The 18923-nt window shown below is 43.3% G+C and overlaps 1 protein-coding gene across 1 annotated transcript in view; it reads right to left on the bottom strand.

The window, feature by feature from the left end:
• Window positions 1–11828: 11828 nt before the first annotated feature.
• The window catches only part of UPK1B (uroplakin 1B), a 29093-nt gene continuing 21998 nt past the window's right edge, over window positions 11829–18923 (bottom strand). Inside the window, exons 6-7 of the mRNA XM_064284629.1 lie at window positions 15102–15185; window positions 11829–12028 (exon numbers count right to left, since the gene is read on the bottom strand). Of these exons, the coding sequence (XP_064140699.1) occupies window positions 11978–12028; window positions 15102–15185 (135 nt within the window). The 3' untranslated portion in view covers window positions 11829–11977. The remainder of the gene's footprint in view (window positions 12029–15101; window positions 15186–18923) is intronic.

Raw genomic sequence — 18923 nt, 5'->3', positions numbered from 1 at the left:
CTCTCACCTACAGTCCTGAATGGGGATGGGTGATGGGAGTAGGCATAGATATTTGGCTGCAGTAGGGGATCATCTGTTGAGCAAGGCAGGCGGCTGACAGCTGCCCCGGAGTGCCTGGGCAGAAGGCGGATCCCTGTTCCCTAGAGTGCATAGGTGGGTGGGCTTTGCAGCTGGACTTTGGGCATTTAATGCTGTTGGCTGTAAGGGCTGGAAGGCACCACTTATTCTTGGACCTCTGTCTTGGGTGGCTATGTGAAGTGTGTGGAGCCACCAGTCTTCAGGCCCCTGATGTGGGTAGGTGAGGACCCTGTTTAATGGGCAGGGTGGTGTCAAATGTCAAGAATCTGCTACTCCTGCTTATAGCTGATGTAGTTGAAAGTAGGCTTCAGGTATACAGCCTGTTGTACTGTGCTAATGAGGGCCTATGCTGTTGAAATGGGCCCACACAGGTCTTATGAAGTGGTGAAAGGTATTCAAAGTCTGTGGACCCCTTATGGCTGTGCCTAGGCAGAGGGGCTGTGCTTAGGGGAGCTGGCAGATTATTTTTTCCTATTAATTTGTTCTTTCTCCAAAGCCAGGAGAATGGCTCAGGCCGCACGATGGGTCCTACTTCCTGCCCTGGGGACATGGCAATTGCTGAAGCCAGACCAGGACTCACAGCAGAGCAGGGAGGGGGCAGGTAAATAGGGAGAGGTACTTCCCAAGGTGGGGAAGGGTTTTTTGATCCACACAGTAGGTTAGGCACTTGTACTTACCGTTCGCTGGTTCAGCGCCACTTCTCCCTAGTTCTGGATGCCTGAGCAGCTTCTCCGCCGCTAGGTCTCTCCCAACGTGGAAAATGCATCCCGAGCACTACTGCTTGCCTCAGCCTTGTAAACCGGCCTATCCAGCCTTGCGCAAATCCTCTCTTCTCCTGAACTGTCTCTCCCACCCCCTGCTGCTCAGTCTGACCCCTCAACTTCATCTTTGATGTTCAGGGCTCCTAGACTGTTATGTATAATTGATTTACTTGTTTTTTCAGGTCTTTGTTGTAAGAGAGACTACAAGAAGCATTGACTACACCATCTTGCCCCCCCCCAGGATCCATATTTGACAAACCAATTTCTTATCAATGGAAACGAAATGCAGCTACTGCCCTGTGGATGCTCCCTGTGTTTTTGACTATGACTGTTATTTTTCTTTGGGTAATCATAACCAAGATAATGAACAAGTTGTTTAAATAACTCATTATGAAACTTCTTGTTGAGGTGGAAGATAATTTTTTTTCTTTGTTTTTATTTTTGGAAGATAATTTTATAAGACCGTCATGCCACCCTGGGCCAACTTACCTGCACAGGGAGCCAAAGGCCCAGTGATGGTGACCGGAGGGGTGTGCTGCCTGCTTGCTAGTTGCTCCTATCTTCCCTGCCCTCCCTTGGCAGCCGGGCAGGGAATTTGGTCTCAGGAATGGAGCGTCCCCCAACCCTGCTCTGTGTGTTCTTCATAGTTTATTTTCCACAAAGCCGCCAAGCTTTTCGAATATTGTATTGACAGTTAAAACCAAAACCAAACCAGTTGCCATCGAGTTGATTCCAACTCGTGACCACACGTGTGTCAGAGTAGAAGTGTACGCCATAGGATTTTCAGTGGCTGGTTTTTTGGAAGTAGATTTTCAGGCTTTTCTTCCAAGGAGCCTCTGGGATAGGCTTATTGTAATTGCTAAGGATTATTTGAGTACAGACTATTTAAGAGTTCACAAATACCTAACACAGAGTGTGCTACTTTAGAGTTTTTATTGATTTTTTTCTCACACTAGCATACATCTTTATAGTGCTTTATAGTCTGCAGTGTTTTTACACACACTTTATTGATCCTCCTTACTCCTGAGCTAACTAGGGCAGATGAGGTGGGTGACTTTTATAGACAACCTCACAGCTAGTAAATAGCAGCGGCGGGCAGAAATGCAGGTCTGATTTCAAGATATTTATGCCATAATGCATTCACGTTTTTTTTTTCTAATTCTCTGAGGTATTTTTCCTGAATCTCTATCCCTGTTCTAGCTCCTAGAGAAGTTTGGTATCTTCTGGGCCTTCAGAAGTACTTTTTCGTTTTCACCTGGTCTCTGACCTCTTTTCTAAACTTCTTCCCTCCCTGTTTTTTCTGCTTTTAGACCCCTCACTTTCACTTAAGCCCAAGGGACAGGTTTCCTGGGCGTCCCAAATGCTCTGTGAATGTCCTCTTGGGAGTGGTGACAGACATTTTCTGCCAGACTTGAAACCTCCACTTTCCCCAAGTCATATATATACATATCATATATATCTCCAGTTGCTTTTGGTTCCAACACATGGTGACCCTATGCGTATCAGAGCAGAACTATGCTTCGTAGGGTTTTCAATGATTGATTTTTGGAAATAGATTGCCAGGCCTTTCTTCTTAGGTGCCTCAGGGTAACCAACCTTTTGGTTAGCAACCAAGTGCATTAACCTTGTGTGTATGTGTGTGTGTATGTGTGTGTGTACATGTACAAGTACATGTACACACACACATATTGTTGTTAGCTGCCATCGAGTTGGTTCTGACTCACAGCAACCCTATGTACAGCAGAACGAACCACTGCCCAGTCCTGCACCATACTGACAGTCATTGTGCTTGAGCCCATTGTTGCAGCCATTGTGTGAGTCCATCTCATTAAGGGTCTTCCTTTTTTTTTTGCTGACCCTCTACTTTACCAAGCAGGATGTTCTTCTCCAGGGACTTACTCCTCCTGATAACATGTCCAAAGTATGTGAGACATAGTCTCCCGTTCTTTACTTCTAAGGAGCATTCTGGTTGTACTTCTAAGACAGATTTGTTACTTTTCCTGGCAGTCCATGATGTATTCAGCATTCTTCACCAACACCACAATTCAAAGGTGTCAGTTCTTTGGTCTTTCTTATTCATCGTCCAGCTTTTGCATGCATATGAGATGATTGAAAACACTGTGGCTTGGGTTAGGTGTACCTTAGTCTTCAAGGTGACATCTTTGCTTTTCAACACTTTAAAGAGGTCCTTTGCAGCAGATTTGCCCAATGCAATGTGTCATTTGATTTCTTGACTGCAGCTTCCATGGGTATTGATTGTGGATCCAAGTAGAATGAAATCTGTGACAACTTAAATCTTTTCCCTGTTTATCATGATGTTGCTTATTGGTCCAGTTGTGAGGATTTTTGTTTTATGTTGGGCATAATCCATACTGAAGGCTGTGGCTTTTGATCTTCATCAGTAAGTGCTTCAAGCCCTCTTCACTTTCAGCAAGCAAGGTTGTGTCATCTGCATAACGCAGGTTGTTAATGAGTCTTCCTCCAATCCTCATGCCCCATTCTTCTTCATATAGTCCAGCTTCTCGGATTAGTTACTCAACATATGGGTTGAATAAATATGGTGAAAGAATACAACCTTGACGCTCACCTTTCCTGACTTTAAACCACACAGCATCCCCTTGTTCTCTTCAAACGACTGCCTCTTGATCTGTGTACAGGTTCCTTAGTGTTCTGAAATTCCCATTCTTCCCAATGTTATTCATGTTATGACCCACACAGTCCAATACCTTTACATAGTCAATAAAACAGATAAACATCTTTCTGGTATCCTCTGCTTTCAGCTGGGATCCGTCTGACATCAGCAATCATATCCCTGGTTCCACGTCCTCTTCTGAAACCAGCCTGAATTTCTGGGAGTTCCCTGTGAATATATTGCTGTGGTTGCTTTTGAGTGGTCTTTAGCAAAAGTTTACTTGCATGTGATATTAATAATATTGTTCGATAATTTCTGCATTCAGTTGGATCACCTTTCTTGGGAATAAGCATAAATATGGGTCTCTTCCAGTCAGTGGCCATGTTGTGCTCTTCCAAATTTCTTGGCATAGATGAGTGAGCACTTCCAACGCTGCATCTGTTTGTTGAAACATCTTGGTTGGTATTCCGTCTATTCCCAGAGCCTTGTTTTTCGCCAGCGCCTTCAGTGCAGCTTGGACTTCTTCCTTCAGTACCATCGATTGCTGATCATATGCTCCCTCCTGAAATGGTTGAACATTGGCCAGTTCCATTTGGTACAGTGATTCTGTGTATTCCTTCCATCTTCTTTTGATGCTTCCTGTGTTGTTCGGTATTTTGCCCATAGAATCCTTCACTATTGCAACTTGAGGTTTGAATTTTTCCTTCAGTTCCTTCGGCTCAACAAATGCCTAGCGTGTTCTTCCCTTTTGGTTTTCTATCTCCAGGTCTTTGCGCATTTCATTATAATACCTTGTCTTCTTGAGTTGCCCTTTAAAATCTTCTGTTCAACTCTTTTACTTCATCATGTCTTCCTTTTGCTTTAGTTACTCGACTTTCAAGAGCAAGTTACAGAGACTATTCTGACATCCATTTTGACCTTTTCTTTCTTTCTTGTCTTTTTAATGACCCCTTTCTTCATGTTTGATATCCTTGATGTCATTCCACAACTCGTCTGGTCTTCGATCACTAGTGTTCAATGTGTCAAATCTTTTCTTGAGTTGGCCTCTAAATTCAGGTGGGATAATACTCAAGGTTGTACTTCAGCTCTCGTCGACTTGTTCTAATTTTCTCCTGTTTCAACTTGAACTTGTATATGAGCAATTGATGATCTGTTCTGCAGTTGGCCCCTGGCCTTGTTCTGACTGATGATGTTGAGCTTTTCCATTGTCTCTTTCCATAGATGTAGTCAATTTGATTCCTGTGTATCCCATCCATCAAGGTCCACGTGTATATAGTTACCATTTATGTTGGTGAAAAAAGGTATTTGCAATGAAGAAGTTGTTGGTATCGCAAAATTCTATCGTGAGATCTCCAGCATTGTTTCTATCACCAAGGCCATATTTTCCAACTACTGATCCTTCTTTGTTTCCAACTTTTGCATTCCAATTACTAGTAATTATCAATGCATCCTGATTGCATGTTCGATCAATTTCAGACTGCAGAAGCTGGTAAAAATCTTCCAATTTCTTCATCTTTGGCCTTAGTGGTAGGTGCATAAATTTGAATAATAGCCATATTAACTGGTCTTCCTGGTAGGCATATGGATATTATCCTATCACTGACAGCATTGTACTTCAGGATAGATTTTAAAATGTTCTTTTTGATGATGACTGCAACGCCATTCCTCTTCAAGTTGTTGTTCCTGGCGTAGTAGACCATATGATTGTCTGATTCAAAATGACCAATACCAGTGCCTTTTAGCTCTCTAATGCCTAGCATATTGATGTTTATGCATTCCTTTTCATTTTTGACAGTTTCCAGTTTTCCTAGATTCATACTTCATACATTCCATGTTCTGATTATTAATGGATATTTGCAGCTGTTTCTTCTCATTTTGAGTCATGCCAAATAAAGGTCCCGAAAACTTGACTCCATCTAGGTCATTAAGGTCAACTTTATTTTGAGGAGGCACCTCTTCCCCAGTTGTCTTTCAAATGCCTTCCAACCTGAGGGGCTCATCTTCCGGCACTATATCAGACAGTGTTCTACTAATATTCATAAGATTTTCACTGGCTAATTATTTTTAGAAGTAGACCACCAAGTCCTTCTTCCTAGCCTGTCTTAGTCTAGAAGCTCAGCTAAAACCTGTCCATGATGGGTGACACTGCTGTTATTTGGTGACATAGCTTCCAGCCTCATAGCAACATGCAAGTCCCCACAGTACAACAGACTGACAGACGCATGGGGTGTATACACACACACACACATACATACAAACATGTATATATATACACACACCAAAAAACAAAGCCCCTTGCTGTGGAGTCAATTCTGACTCATCAGTGGCACAAATGGCTTGCCTTCGATTACTAACCTAAAGGTCGATGGTTGGAATCCACCTAGTAGGGCCACTAAAAAAATATCTGGTAGTCTTCCAGAAAGATTATAGTCAAGAAAATCCTATGGAGCAATCACACTGTATAAATATATAAACCTGTTGCCATTGATCCAACTCTAACTCTTAGCAACCTTGTAGGGAAGAGTAGAACTGCACCATAGGGTTTCCAAGGCTGTAATCCTTATGGAAGCAGACTGCCACATCTTTCTTCCATGGAGCAGCTGATAGGTTTGAACTGCTGACCTTTCTAATAGCAGATGAGTGCTTAACCACTATGCTACCAGGGCTCCTTTGACTTTATATAAATGAAACCCATTGCCATAGAGTCGATTCCGATTCAGTGACCCTATACGGCAAAGTAGAAGTGCCCCACAGGGTTTCCAAGGGGTGGCTGGTAGATTTGAACTGCTGAACTTTTGGTTAACAGCCAAGCTCTTAACCACTGTGCCACTAGGGCTCCCATACTGGAGTCCAAAGCACCAAACCAAACCCAGTGACGTTGAGTCGATTCTGACTCATAGCGACCCTATAGGACAGAGTAAAACTGCCCCATAGAGTTTCCAAGGAGTGCCTGGTGGATTTGAACCGCCGACCCTTTGGTTAGCAGCCATAGCACTTAACCAGTACACCACCAGGTGGGCCCTAATCCAATGTAAGCGGTGTCCTTATAAAAAAGAGACACAGACACACACACATGCAAAGGGAAGACAGTCACGTGAAGATGGAGGCAGAGATTGGAGCGATGCATCTACAAAGTAAGGAACGCCAAGGATTGCCGGGAACCACCCAAATCTAGGAAGAAGTAAGAAAGGATCTTCTCCTAGGGCCTTCAGACAGAGCCTGTCCCCGCTGAGGCTTTGATTTCAGACTCCTAGCCGCTAGAACTTTGAAAGAATAAATTTCTGTTGTTATAAGCTACCTAGTTGGTGGTGTTTTGTTACAGCAGCCCAGAAAATGAATACAGAAGGGGAACTGCCTACCCCCCCTCCCCGAATATCACATTTACAGGAGATTATGAAATTTCCCTGTGAGGGCAGAAATCTCATTTGAAGCTAGGACTTCTTGAAATAATACTCAGAATTTGAGATGTACCAATTGTCTTGACAGCCCCGGTCCTTTCTTCCAGTATTGAATAGCAATTTCACAGAAAAGCAATTAGTCATAGCCAATGTTCAGTGGCCAGTAAATAGTTGCCGCAATATATTTGGTCGCCAAGTTTATTGCAATAAATTGAAGCAACTTGGCCTTTGTTTATGTGTTCCTAGGATGACGGACCAATCAGAGTCCAGACTGAAGATACCAGCTTCCTGTTGGGTGTCACTCACACTTTTGTTAGCCACTCAAATTCACATTTTACATACTTTTCTGAATCTTCCCAGTCCTGTGTGAGGACAGACCTATTTTCCTGAAGCAGGCTTCTCCTGAAGAGGTGAAATGACTCGCCACAATCAGGCAGAGCCGGGGTCTGGAGCCAGGTATCTGGCTCCAAAGCTCATGTTATTAACAGTCCGTGGTAACAAGTAAGAAAAAACCAACAAATAGACAAAGAGAAAAAGTAAAGACGGGCAGAGGAAGATGGTTATTTGGAGAGCACCAATGCCCTTCAGCCAAAGGCCACCAGGACCATACCTGTAGTTAAATAAGATTGGTTTATGACTCATTGTATCAAAGAACACACACCATGGGGAACCACCAGGATCTCAGTAAAAGGGTGTTGGAAATACCCTGCTATAGGTTTTGGGCCTTGGCTGGGTGATTCAGGGAGGATCTAAGGAAGTTCTGGACTGGAGGCTCCAAAATCGGGCAATTCTGTGATTAGGTATCTCAAAAAATCTCATCTATAGACTAGCACGAGGATTAAGCTGTAAAGAAGTTGGAGTCACTCATTTTGGCCAAGAGAAGGGCCTCTGGTGTTTTCTAGGTGGCACAGTGCCCTTGTTTTTGTGTGTGCTTAGGCAAAATTGTAATGTGGCTTTGCAGTGTTGTCTCATTTTATCACGGTCTCAGAGTGACCTTAACTGAGGCTGGTCTTCTGTGAGATTGTTTATGTTTAGTAGGAGAATGTGACCTAGTGTGAGTGCAAGGCCAGCTCCTGAATGTTTTTCTCTTTTTCAAGAGAAACTTGGGGTAGAGACAACTTCAAAATAGGCCCTGACAGCACCATTTCTCTTTAACTCAGGACTGATTTGGCTATTGGTCTCCTTCAAAGATGTGTGCATGTTGTGAGTTAAGGGGAGTTGGTTGGAGAAGGGTCTGGAAGTTACGCAGTTCTGAGCACTGGTGTCTTCTTCAATTTTTGGAGCTCCTCATTGGATGTGACCACTAGAGTCTTTTGATTAAAATGTGGCACGTGATGGACGCAAACTCAAGAGCCTACAACTAACTACCCTTCTGTGGACTTCATCTTTGATTTAGTCTCACTGATAGGATTTCGGTGAGGTGAAGCAGGGAAGAGAAATTAGAGGAAATATTGGATATAGAAGAAAGGAAAGTGTTTAGTCAATAGAAATGAAAAACCAGCTTAGTAGGGGAGGGAGATTGAGTGGAGATTAGAGATATTTTAAAATTCACATGACTATCACTATTTCTCCTCTTCCTCATAGGTAGCCAGAAAGTACCAGATCTGCGGCTTAAAATAGGAGCAGCTCCTGTTTATTTCACCTGATGTAGGGGGGGAAAATGCTACACGGCTGACAAATATAACGGCAGGGATGAGCAGTGGGCTTTCTAACGAGAAGTGTAAACAGCCTGTCAGGAGCCTGAGTGGCAACCTGGGAAGGGATACCACCAACTGAGAGAGCGTGATGACATGTCTGGTGTTGCAATCAAATAAAACTCATTAGCCTGACATCCACTCGTTCTTTGCCCACCTGACAAGCAGGCATGACTGTTGGAGGAGAGGGGAGGCTCACAAGATGGTTTTGTCTGGGCCTGTTTCTGGAGCCCAGCAACCAGCCAACTCCCCAGAGCCAAGCTTTCCCCCATTCCCCTGCCCCTTCCCTGGTCTGCTGGGGCTGGAAGTGGTTTTGGTGAGGCTGGGCCTGGGCCTCACCCTGACAGTGGCTTGGGGCCCAGGACTCACCGGGGGACCCACTTCCAGTCCCAGGAGACAAAAGGAAGATGAGAAGGCCAGGCCTCTGGGGAAGGTGGAGGGAGATGGAGGTAGAAACCTGGCAGAACGGAAACTGCCCTGAGTTAAAATAAAGACCTCTGTATCAGTAAGCTCAGGGGTCCGGGGTGGCTGGACTATGTGGGGAGCTCATCGCCTAGGTTCTTTCTCAGCTGAAAGGTATGTCCTTCCCAAGTTTTGAGGCCCTGGACATGGTGAATAAGGAGCTTTGGTGGCACAGTGGTTAAGTGCTAGGCTGCTAACCAAAAGGTCAGCAGTTTGAACTCACCAGCCGCTCTCTGGGAGAAAGACGTGGCAGTGTGCTTCTATAAAGATTTACAGTCTTGGAAACCCTGTGGAGCAGTTCTACTCTGTCCTATAGGGTTGCTGTGAGTTGGAATCGACTCAACGGCAATGGGTTTATTTTGGGACAGGGTGCATACCTGGGTTACCTGTCTTGTTTGGCTTAGAGAAGAATAGAGCCCACCTCCATTTATAGTGGAATTTGCTCCCTCTTTTATGAAGGATGAGGATGTGGTTCCAGGTAGGAAGCTGGCTGGAGAGGACTCAGGGAGTGGTGGTTAACTCAAAGTCCTTTCCCTTCCTAGTGACTTCTTGGTAGGGAAGGCAGGTGGTAAGATTTAAGGAGCAGTAGGTGGGCCATCTTGCCCCATCTTTCTTGCTCCCATTGCTGTGTAGGATTCTACAAACTAGTGATCAATCTCAGTTATCAAGGAAAAATCAACAGAGAAGACTAAGTGTGTGTGTGGGGGAGAGGATTAGTTGTTAGTCACATCTTATTATGGATTAGTTTACAAAAAGGCTTTCCCTTAACCTACTGAGATCAAGTCACAAAGAGAATGGAGCTTTGCATCTCTAGAGAGTTTTGGAGCATGAAGCCCTGGAAGGGAACGTAGAAGTGGGCCTGAGGCAGGATTGCTCAGTCCATGAACAGAATAAGGGCATTGGAAAACCTAGTTAGTGATGGAAGAAAGAAGTACCAGAAATCAAGAGAGAGTACAGAGAATGAGGCAGGAGAGTGGCTGCTTGAAAGCTTTGCCAAGGGCAAGTTCCTTCTTGTCTCCTGCCCTCCTCTCCTAAAAGACCAAGGGCAGGTGCCATTTATCTTTTGTGAGGGTGATACCCTAGCTCCTATCTTGGAGGGACAAGGTGAGGTTGGGGAGGGCCACACTGGTTCTGTCCTCTCAGGACATGAGTTTTGGCCCCCTAGCCTAGGGATCAGGGATCAGGCTCCTGCCCAGCTTTACCACCAAGTGCACAGGAGAGGCATGCCCTCTGCGCCCTCTCATCCCTCCCCTGCCACAGTGGTCATCCTAACACATGGGAACCTAGTGGGGAGCGAGGGGTGGGAGATGTTCCCTGTGTCTGAGTCTGCTGGGCAGAGAACCCCAAAGAGATAGGGGGAGCTTCTTTATAGGGGATACAGTTTGGAGTTTGGAGTCAGAGATGCTTCCGTTGCTTCAAAGTGTAAGAGGAAAAAGATTTGATGGGCAGTGGCTCCGTCACCACTTTATGGTAAGTGTTCTTGTTATTGTTAGGTGCCGTCAAGTCGGTTCTGAATCATAGCAACATTACGCACAACAGAACGAAACACTGCCTGGTCCTGTACCATCCTCACAATCGTTGCCATGTTTGAGCCCATTGTTGCAGCCACTGTGTCAATCCATCTTGTTGAGGATCTTCCTCTTTTTTCACTGACCCTCTACTTTATCAAGCATGATGTCCTTCTCCAAGGACTGGTCCCTCCTGATAGCATGTCCAAAATATGTAAGACAAAGTCTTGCCATCCTCCCGTCTAAGGAGCATTCTGGTTGTACTTCCTCGGAGACAGATTTGTTTGTTCTTCTGGCACTCCATGGTACGTGTAACAGGAGCAAAAAATAAAAGTAAGCATAGAAGCTTCAACTATTTAACTGTACAGCAGTGTTATCCGGTATCCAGCAGGAAACCACACCCAGTATATGCATTTTTTCATCTCTTAAACTTTAATTCCCATGAGCCTAATAGGCTCTTGTATTGGAAAACCCATTTTTTTGGACTCATGTATGACCAACTGTGGCAAAGATAAAGACAAACGGAGGTGAAAATATTTTAAAGTTCTCTTTATTTATAAGACTAGACAAACAAACGTTGAGTTATGGGAACTTCCTCCAGGATCACAACTGGAAACGTAGTTCAGAAGAGAAATATTTTGACAGTAAACAAAAATTACCATAAATCACCCATTCTAATAGCTGACTTGCTTCTCCCGTTTGAAAGGTGTTTCAAGTTGAGACAATTCAGAGAAAACACTGAATGAATACATAACAGGCCCCAGCTTTGTCCCCCAAGAGTCCACATACTTGTAATTAATGGGAAAATTGAGGTTACTGAACACATGTCACTCTGCAAGGTTTGAGAGGAAATTCCAACCATTGTTGACTCATGATCAGGCATTGTGCTGGATCCAAAGTAAAAGGATCTGAAGGAGGCATTAAAAGAATCTCCCAAATAAGAGCCACCATAGAACACAAGGCAAAAAGCGTGTGCCAGCAACCTTTTCCCTGGTTGTCTTGCTCAGACGATACTGGGACAAATGAAAGCCTTTGGAGGCTTCTTTGAGAAAACAGTGAGAACACAGGCTGATATGCTATCCAAAGAGAGACTTAGCTTGTTGTGCTAACAAAGGTTCTTTTGAGTGTCTACCTGCTCTTCCCTCCAAATTAAAAATAAACAGGCAGGATGGAAGTAGTTATTATCTATTATCCACTTTCTAAATTCTCCCTCTCCTAGAGTCTACAAACATGTTGGCAGAACCCAGATCAGGATGAAAAACACTGATCGTGAGCACTGCAGGAGCCTGAGAACCTCAAAGAACTCCGTAGCATCTGACTCGGCATTTGAGTGAGAAACGCACGTGTTACTGTGGAGCACAGATGTGGCACATCAGGACAGAGCTGGTTCCAGCACCAGATCCAGAGTCCCTGGGGGAAGGAGGGTCGGGGTGACACGTCATCCTCAATATTCAATTCTGCTCCAGTAGAACATGGCACCCAGGAGAACCCAAAACTAGGAGAAAAATGAAAAAAAAAATTGCTTTAGAAATATCTCACACTTAGGGGAAAAATGGTGTTAGGCTCACTCAGGCTTAGGTGACGCTGGATTTTGAAAGTAACCTTGACTTAAGCAAATTACGGGGGCAGAGGTAACATTGAGTCCAGCCCGCCCCAAAGCACCACTTACGGGAGTTCCTAAGAGGGTGGGCTGAGGGATCATAAACTCGAAAAACAAAAACCAAACTCATTACCATCTAGTTGATTCCAACTCATAGAGACCCTATTAGGACAAAGTAGAACTGCCCCATAAGGTTTCCAAGGAGTGGCTGGTGGATTTGAACCGACAACCTTTTGGAAGCAGCTGTAGCTCTTTTGGTTAGCAGCCAGACTCTTAACCACCGCACCACCAGCAATCATAAAAGCCCTCTAAAAGGAGTTGATTTTCTCTTCCTTCCTTCCTCTTCCTTCTTAACCCAGCATTTCTCAAAGTGTGGTGCACAGACAACTGGGAGGCCCTTTCAGGAGTCCCTGATGTCATAATAAACCCAAAACTTATTGCCATTGAGTCGATTCTGACTCATAGCAGCTGTATAGGACAGAGTAGAACTGCCCCATAGGGTTTCCAAGGAGCGGCTGGTGGATTCCAACTGACAAGCTTTTGGTAGCAGCCGTAGCTCTTAACCACTGTGCTATCGGGGCTCCAATGTCATAATAACCAAACCCAACCCACTGCTGTCGAGTGGATTCTGACTCATAGCGATCCTATAGGACAGAGTAGGGCTGCCCCATAGAGTTTCCAGGGAGCACCTGGTGGATTCAAACTGCTGACTCTTTGTTTAGCAGCTGTAGCACTTAACCACTATACCGCCAGGGTTTCCAATGTCATAATAAACCAAAAACCAAACCCACTGCCATCGAGTCGATTCTGACTCATAGCGACTCTATAAGGACAGAGTAGAACTGCCCGATAGAGTTTCCAAAGAGCGTCTGGCGGATTCGAACTGCCGACCTCTTGGTTAGCAGTTGTAGCATTTAACCACTACGCTGCCAGGGTTTCCAATGTCATAATAGGGATCCCTACTTTCATAATCATGTTAAGATTTTATTTGCCTTATTCACTGAAGATACAGAAGAAGTGGTAGGTAAAACTGTGGGCATCTTAGCAAGAATCAAGGTAGAGGCAGTAAACTGTATCAGTAGTCACTGTATTCTTCACTCCGATGCACTTGCAGTTAAAAAAGGAAAAGCTGGTTTTACTTGTCATTGTGCTCAATGAAGCAGTAAAACTTATTAATTTTATTAAATGTTGACTCTTGAGTGCACTTTGAAAACGTACTCTGTCACCATGAGCTTGATAGCGTACTCATGATTAAGGTCTTTCCTGATGTGGTGATATCAATATAAGTGAGTTTTTGGTGTTATATAAAGACATCTGTCAAGATTTGGAGGAGCTGTGTAACAGTGAACCAATATTTTTCTAAACGACCAAGGCATGATGCTATAGACTCATTCATGGGTAAAAGATTCATGCAAAGTGCAAGACAAATCAATGAATTTCAATGTAACAGAGTACAAGTAGTATGTTGACATATTAAATATTGCATCCAATCAAATAAAAACACAATTACCTCTCCATGAAGTACTAAAACACTCCTGTCTTTTTTAACTGCCGAAAAACCAAACCAAACCTGGTGTCACCAAGTCAATTCCAACTCACAGTGATGCTATAGGACAGAGTAGAACTGTCTTCTAGGGTCTCCAAGGAGTGGCTGGTGGATTTGAACTGCCAACCTTTTGGTTAGCAGCTGTAGCTGTAATCACTGCGCCACCAGGGCTCTTTTTCAACTACATATCTGTGTAAATATGGATTTTCTTCAAATGCTTCAATCTAAGCAACATATTACAACAAATTGAATGAAGAAGCAGATATGAGAATCCAGCTATCTTCTATTAAGGCAGACATTGAGGAGACTTGCAAAAATGTTAAACAATGCCGGTAGTTTATAGCCCTTATAAACAAAAGCTTTCCAGAGTCCTCAGTAATTTTTAAGAGTGTAAAGGGGTTCTGAAACCAAAAAGTTTGGGATTGTTGCCCTAGTGCAATGGTTCTCAACACTGACTGCAAACGCGAAACATCTGGAAAAAAAAAAAAAAAGCCTGGATTCTACCTCCTGATGAGCTGAATCAGAATATCTGAGGGTGGAGTCCAGGGGTGCTTTTTTTTTAAGCTCCCCAGGAGCTTTTAATGTGCAGCCAGCATTGAGAACCACAGTGGTTGAGAGCTTGGCTGCTAACCAAAAGATTGGCAATTCGAATCCACCAGGCGCTCTTTGGAAACCCTAAGGGGCACTTCTGCTCTGTCCTATTAGGATGCTATGAGTTGGAATCGACTGGACGGCAGTGGGTTCTGTTTCTGGTTTTTGGTGCTGACCTCTTGCTGCAGGTGTTTTTGATAAAGCAGGCAATAGGAGAAGCTGAGACTTGAGGAGGCAGCTGTTTGGGAGAAGTTAGGCAGATAAGTAAATTGGTAGATTAGTACGAAAGGTTAACACGCTAGGCTGCTAACTGAAAGCCTGGAGGTTTGAGTCCACCCAGAAGTGCATTGGCCTGGTGATCTACTTCTGGAAAAATCAGCCATTGAAAACCTCTGGAATACAGTTCTACTGTGACACATGGGGGGTCGTCATGAGCTGGAATCAACTGGGTGGCAACTGGTAGGCAGATTAAGGTTAGGCAGGAGGCATCTAGATCACTCCAGTCTTTGATACCTAATTGTTCTGAATTGATGGACTAGGCCTCAGTAAGAGGCCTGGGTGAGGGAAAGAGGCTCGCCAGCCCCCTAAAGGCAATTGCATCCCAGTCAGCCCTAAGAAGGGCATGGTTGCTAGGACACACCCTTTCCCTCAGTGAAGAAATTCACCTCCAACCCCATGAAAATCCAGTGCTTTTTAAGAAGTTTCCTGACTAACCTAGGTCTGAGGTTTTGTTTCTAGGCCTTCTATTGTGGTCGAGGTAACCAATGGAATCTCGAGGTATCTCCTTATCACCTTCCTCTCAGAGATAAAACATGTGCCAGAGATACTCACGGTCCAGCAGAGAATGGCAAATCCAAACCAGGCAACGCCCCAGGCATGTCGGTCCATTGGCCCAGAAATCAGTTCATAGCAGCCCTGGAGGAGTGGGGATTCCACAACGGCAAGAAAGGATCCGGAAACAAAGACATAAGATATTGATAGGAAAGCAGATTGCTATTTGAATAAATGTCACTTCAAAGTCCAGTTCAACATAACCAGGCTCTTTTCACATCCCTGAGGATAGCCAGTGACTAATACTGCTTTGCTGAGGGAATGTAAGTAATGCTGTTGAACACGATATTCTATATCATGTTTATTTGTGTCTTTTTTTAAAATCACTTAATCTAACAAAGGTGCTGCTATTTTATCATGACTTTTTTTTTTATGTCCAGTATGTATGTGGACAATGTAAACCATTCTTAGTAAAACATAATTTTTTTTCTTTCTTAAGATTTTATTGGTGATTTTTAAAATAAAATTTTTATTGCGTTTTAAGTGAAAGTTTACAAATCAAGTCAGTCTCTCACACAAAAACTTATATACACCTTACTACATACTCCCAGTTACTCCCCCCACAATGAGACAGCCCGCTCCCTCCTTCTACTCTCTCTTTTCATGACCATTTTGTCAGCTTCTTAACCCCCTCCACCCTCTCATCTCCCCTCCAAGCAGGAGATGCCAACAAAGTCTCAAGTGTCCACCTGATCCAAGAAACTCACTCCTCACCAGCATCCCTCTCCAACCCATTGTCCAGTCCAATCCATGTCTGAAGAGTTGGCTTCGGGAATGGTTCCTGACTTGGGCCAACAGAGGTCTGGGGGCCATGACCACTGGGGTATTTCTAGCCTCAGTCAGACCATTAAGTCTGGTCTTTTTGTGAGAATTTGGGGTCTGCATCCCCCTGCTCTCCTGCTCCCTCAGGGATTCTCTGTTGTGTTCTCTGTGGGCAGTCGTCGGTTGTGGCCAGGCACCATCTAGTTCTTCTGGTCTCAGGATGATGTAGTCTCCCGTTCATGTGGCCCCTTCTGTCTCTTGGGCTCATAATTACCTTGTGTCCTTGGTGTTCTTCATTCTCCTTTGATCCAGGTGGGTTGAGACTCATTGACGCATCTTAGATGGCTGCTTGCTAGCATTTAAGACCCCAGATGCCACTCTTCAGAGTGGGGTGCAGAATGTTTTCTTAATAGATTTTATTATGCCAGTTGACTTAGATGTCTCCTGAAACCATGGTCCCCAAACCCCTGCCCCTGCTATGCTGGCCTTCGAAGCATTCAGTTTATTCAGGAGACTTCTTTGTTTTTGGTTTAGTCCAGTTGTGCTGATCTCTCCTGTATTGTGTGTTGTCTTTCCCTTCACCTAAAGTAGTTCTTATCTACTATCTAATTAGTGAATACTCCTCTCCCACCCTTCCTCCCTCCCCCAATCTCGTAACCATTAAAGAATATTTTCTTCTCTGTTTAAACTATTTCTCAAGTTCTTATAATAGTGGTCTTATACAATATTTGTCCTTTTGCAACTGACTAATTTCACTCAGCATAATGCCTTCCAGATTCCTCCATGTCGGGAGATGTTTCACAGATTCCTCGCTGTTCTTTATCGATGCGCAGTATTCCACTGTGTGAATATACCATGATTTATTTATCCATTCATCCGTTGATGGACACCTTGGTTGCTTCCATCTTTTTGCTATTGTAAACAGTGCTGCAATGAACATGGGTGTGCATATATCTGTTTGTGTAAAGGCTCTTATTTCTCAAGGATATATTCCAAGGAGTGGGATTGCTGGATTGTATGATAGTTCTATTTCTAGCTTTTTAAGGAAGCGCCAAATCAATTTCCAAAGTGGTCGTACCATTTTACATTCCCACCAGCAGTGTATGAGTGTTCCAATCTCTCCACAGCCTCTCCAAGATTTATTGTTTTGTGTTTTTTGGGTTAATGCCAGCCTTGTTGGAGTGAGATGGAATCTCATGGTAGTTTTGATTTGCATTTCTCTAATGGCTAATGATTGTGATCATTTCCTCATGTATCTGTTACCTACCTGAGTGTCTTCTTTAGTGAAGTGTCTGTTCATATCTTTTGCCCATTTTTTAACTGGGTTATTTGTCTTTTTGTAGTTGAGTTTTTGCAGTATCATGTAGATTTTAGAGATCAGGTGCTGATTGGAAATGTCATAGCTAAAAACTTTTCCCCAGTCTGTAGGTAATCTTTTTACTCTTTTGGTGAAGTCTTTGGATGAACATAGGTGTTTGATTTTTAGGAGCTCCCAGTTATCTAGTTTCTCTTCTGTATTGTTAGAAATGCTTTGTATACTGTTTATGCCATGTGTTAGGGCTCCTAACATTGTCCCTATTTTTTCTTCCATGAACTTTATCGTTTTAGGTTTTATATTTAGGTCTTCGATCCATTTTGAGCTCGTTTTTGTGCATGGAGTGAGGTATGGTCTTGTTTCACGTTTTTGCAGATGGATATCCAGTTATGCCAGCACCATTTATTAAACAGGCTGTCTTTTCGCCATTTAACTGTTTTGAGGCCTTTGTCAAATATCAGCTGCTCATATGTGGATGGATTTATGTCTGGATTCTCAATTCTGTTCCATTGGTCCATGTATTTGTTGTTGTACCAGTACCAGGCTGTTTTGACTACTGTGGCAGCATAATAAGTTCTAAAAGCAGGTAGAGTGAGGCCTCCCACTTTGTTCTTCTTTTTCAGTAATACTTTACATACCCGGGGCCTCTTTCCCTTCCATATGAAGTTGGTGATTTGTTTCTCCATCTCACTAAAGAATGTCATTGGGATTTGGAATGGAATTGAATTAAATCTATAGATGGCTTTTGGTAGAATAGACATTTTTATAATGTTAAGTCTTCCTATCCATGAGCAAGGTATGTTTTTCCACTTACATAGGTCTCTTTTGGTTTCTTGCAGAAGTGTTTTGTAATTTTCTTTGTATAAGCCTTTAACACCCCGGTAAGATTTATTCCTAAGTATTTTATCTTCTTGGGGGCTAGCATAAATGGCATTGATTTAGCGATTTCCCCTTTGATGTCCTTTTTGTTGGTGTAGAGGAATCCAACTGATTTTTGTATGTTTATCTTGTATCCCGATACTCTTCTGAACTCTTCTATTAGTTTCAGTAGTTTTCTGGAGGATTCCTTAGGGTTTTCTGTGTATAAGATCATGTCATCTGCAAATAGAGGTAATTTTACTTCTTCCTTGCCAATCTGGATGACTTTATTTCTTTATCTAGTGTAATTGCTCTGGCTAGGATCTCCAGCACAATGTTGAATAAGAGCAGTGATAAAGGGCATCCTTGTCTAGTTCCCGATCTCAATGGGAATGCTTTCAGGCTCTCTCCACTTAGGATGATGTTGGCTATTGGCTTGTATAAATGCCCTTTATTATGTTGAGGAATTTTGCTTCTATTCCTATTTTGCTAAGAGTTTTTGTCATGAATTGGCGTTGAACTTTGTCAAATGCCTTTTCTGCATCAAATAAAATCATGTGATTCTTGTCTTTTGTTTTATTTATATGATGGATTACATTGTTTTTCTAATGTTGAACCATCCCTGCATGCTTGTTATGAATCCCACTTAGTCATGGTGAATTATTTTTTTGATATGTTGTTGAATTCTGTTGACTAGAATTTTGTTGAGGATATGTGCATCTAAGTTCATGAGGGATATAGGTCTGTAATTTTCTTTTTTAGTGTCGTCTTTCACTGGTTTTGATATCAGGGATATGCTGGCTTCATAGAATGAGTTTGGGAGTATTGCATCCTTTTCGATGCTCTGAATGCCTTTAGTAGTAGTGGTGTTAACTCTTCTCTGAAAG

The sequence above is a fragment of the Loxodonta africana genome, chromosome 1, assembly GCF_030014295.1.
Source record: "Loxodonta africana isolate mLoxAfr1 chromosome 1, mLoxAfr1.hap2, whole genome shotgun sequence".
Classification (NCBI taxonomy): domain Eukaryota; kingdom Metazoa; phylum Chordata; class Mammalia; order Proboscidea; family Elephantidae; genus Loxodonta; species Loxodonta africana.
The sequence above is the reverse complement of the archived record's forward strand: the minus strand, read 5'-3'. Positions and strand labels throughout refer to the sequence as shown.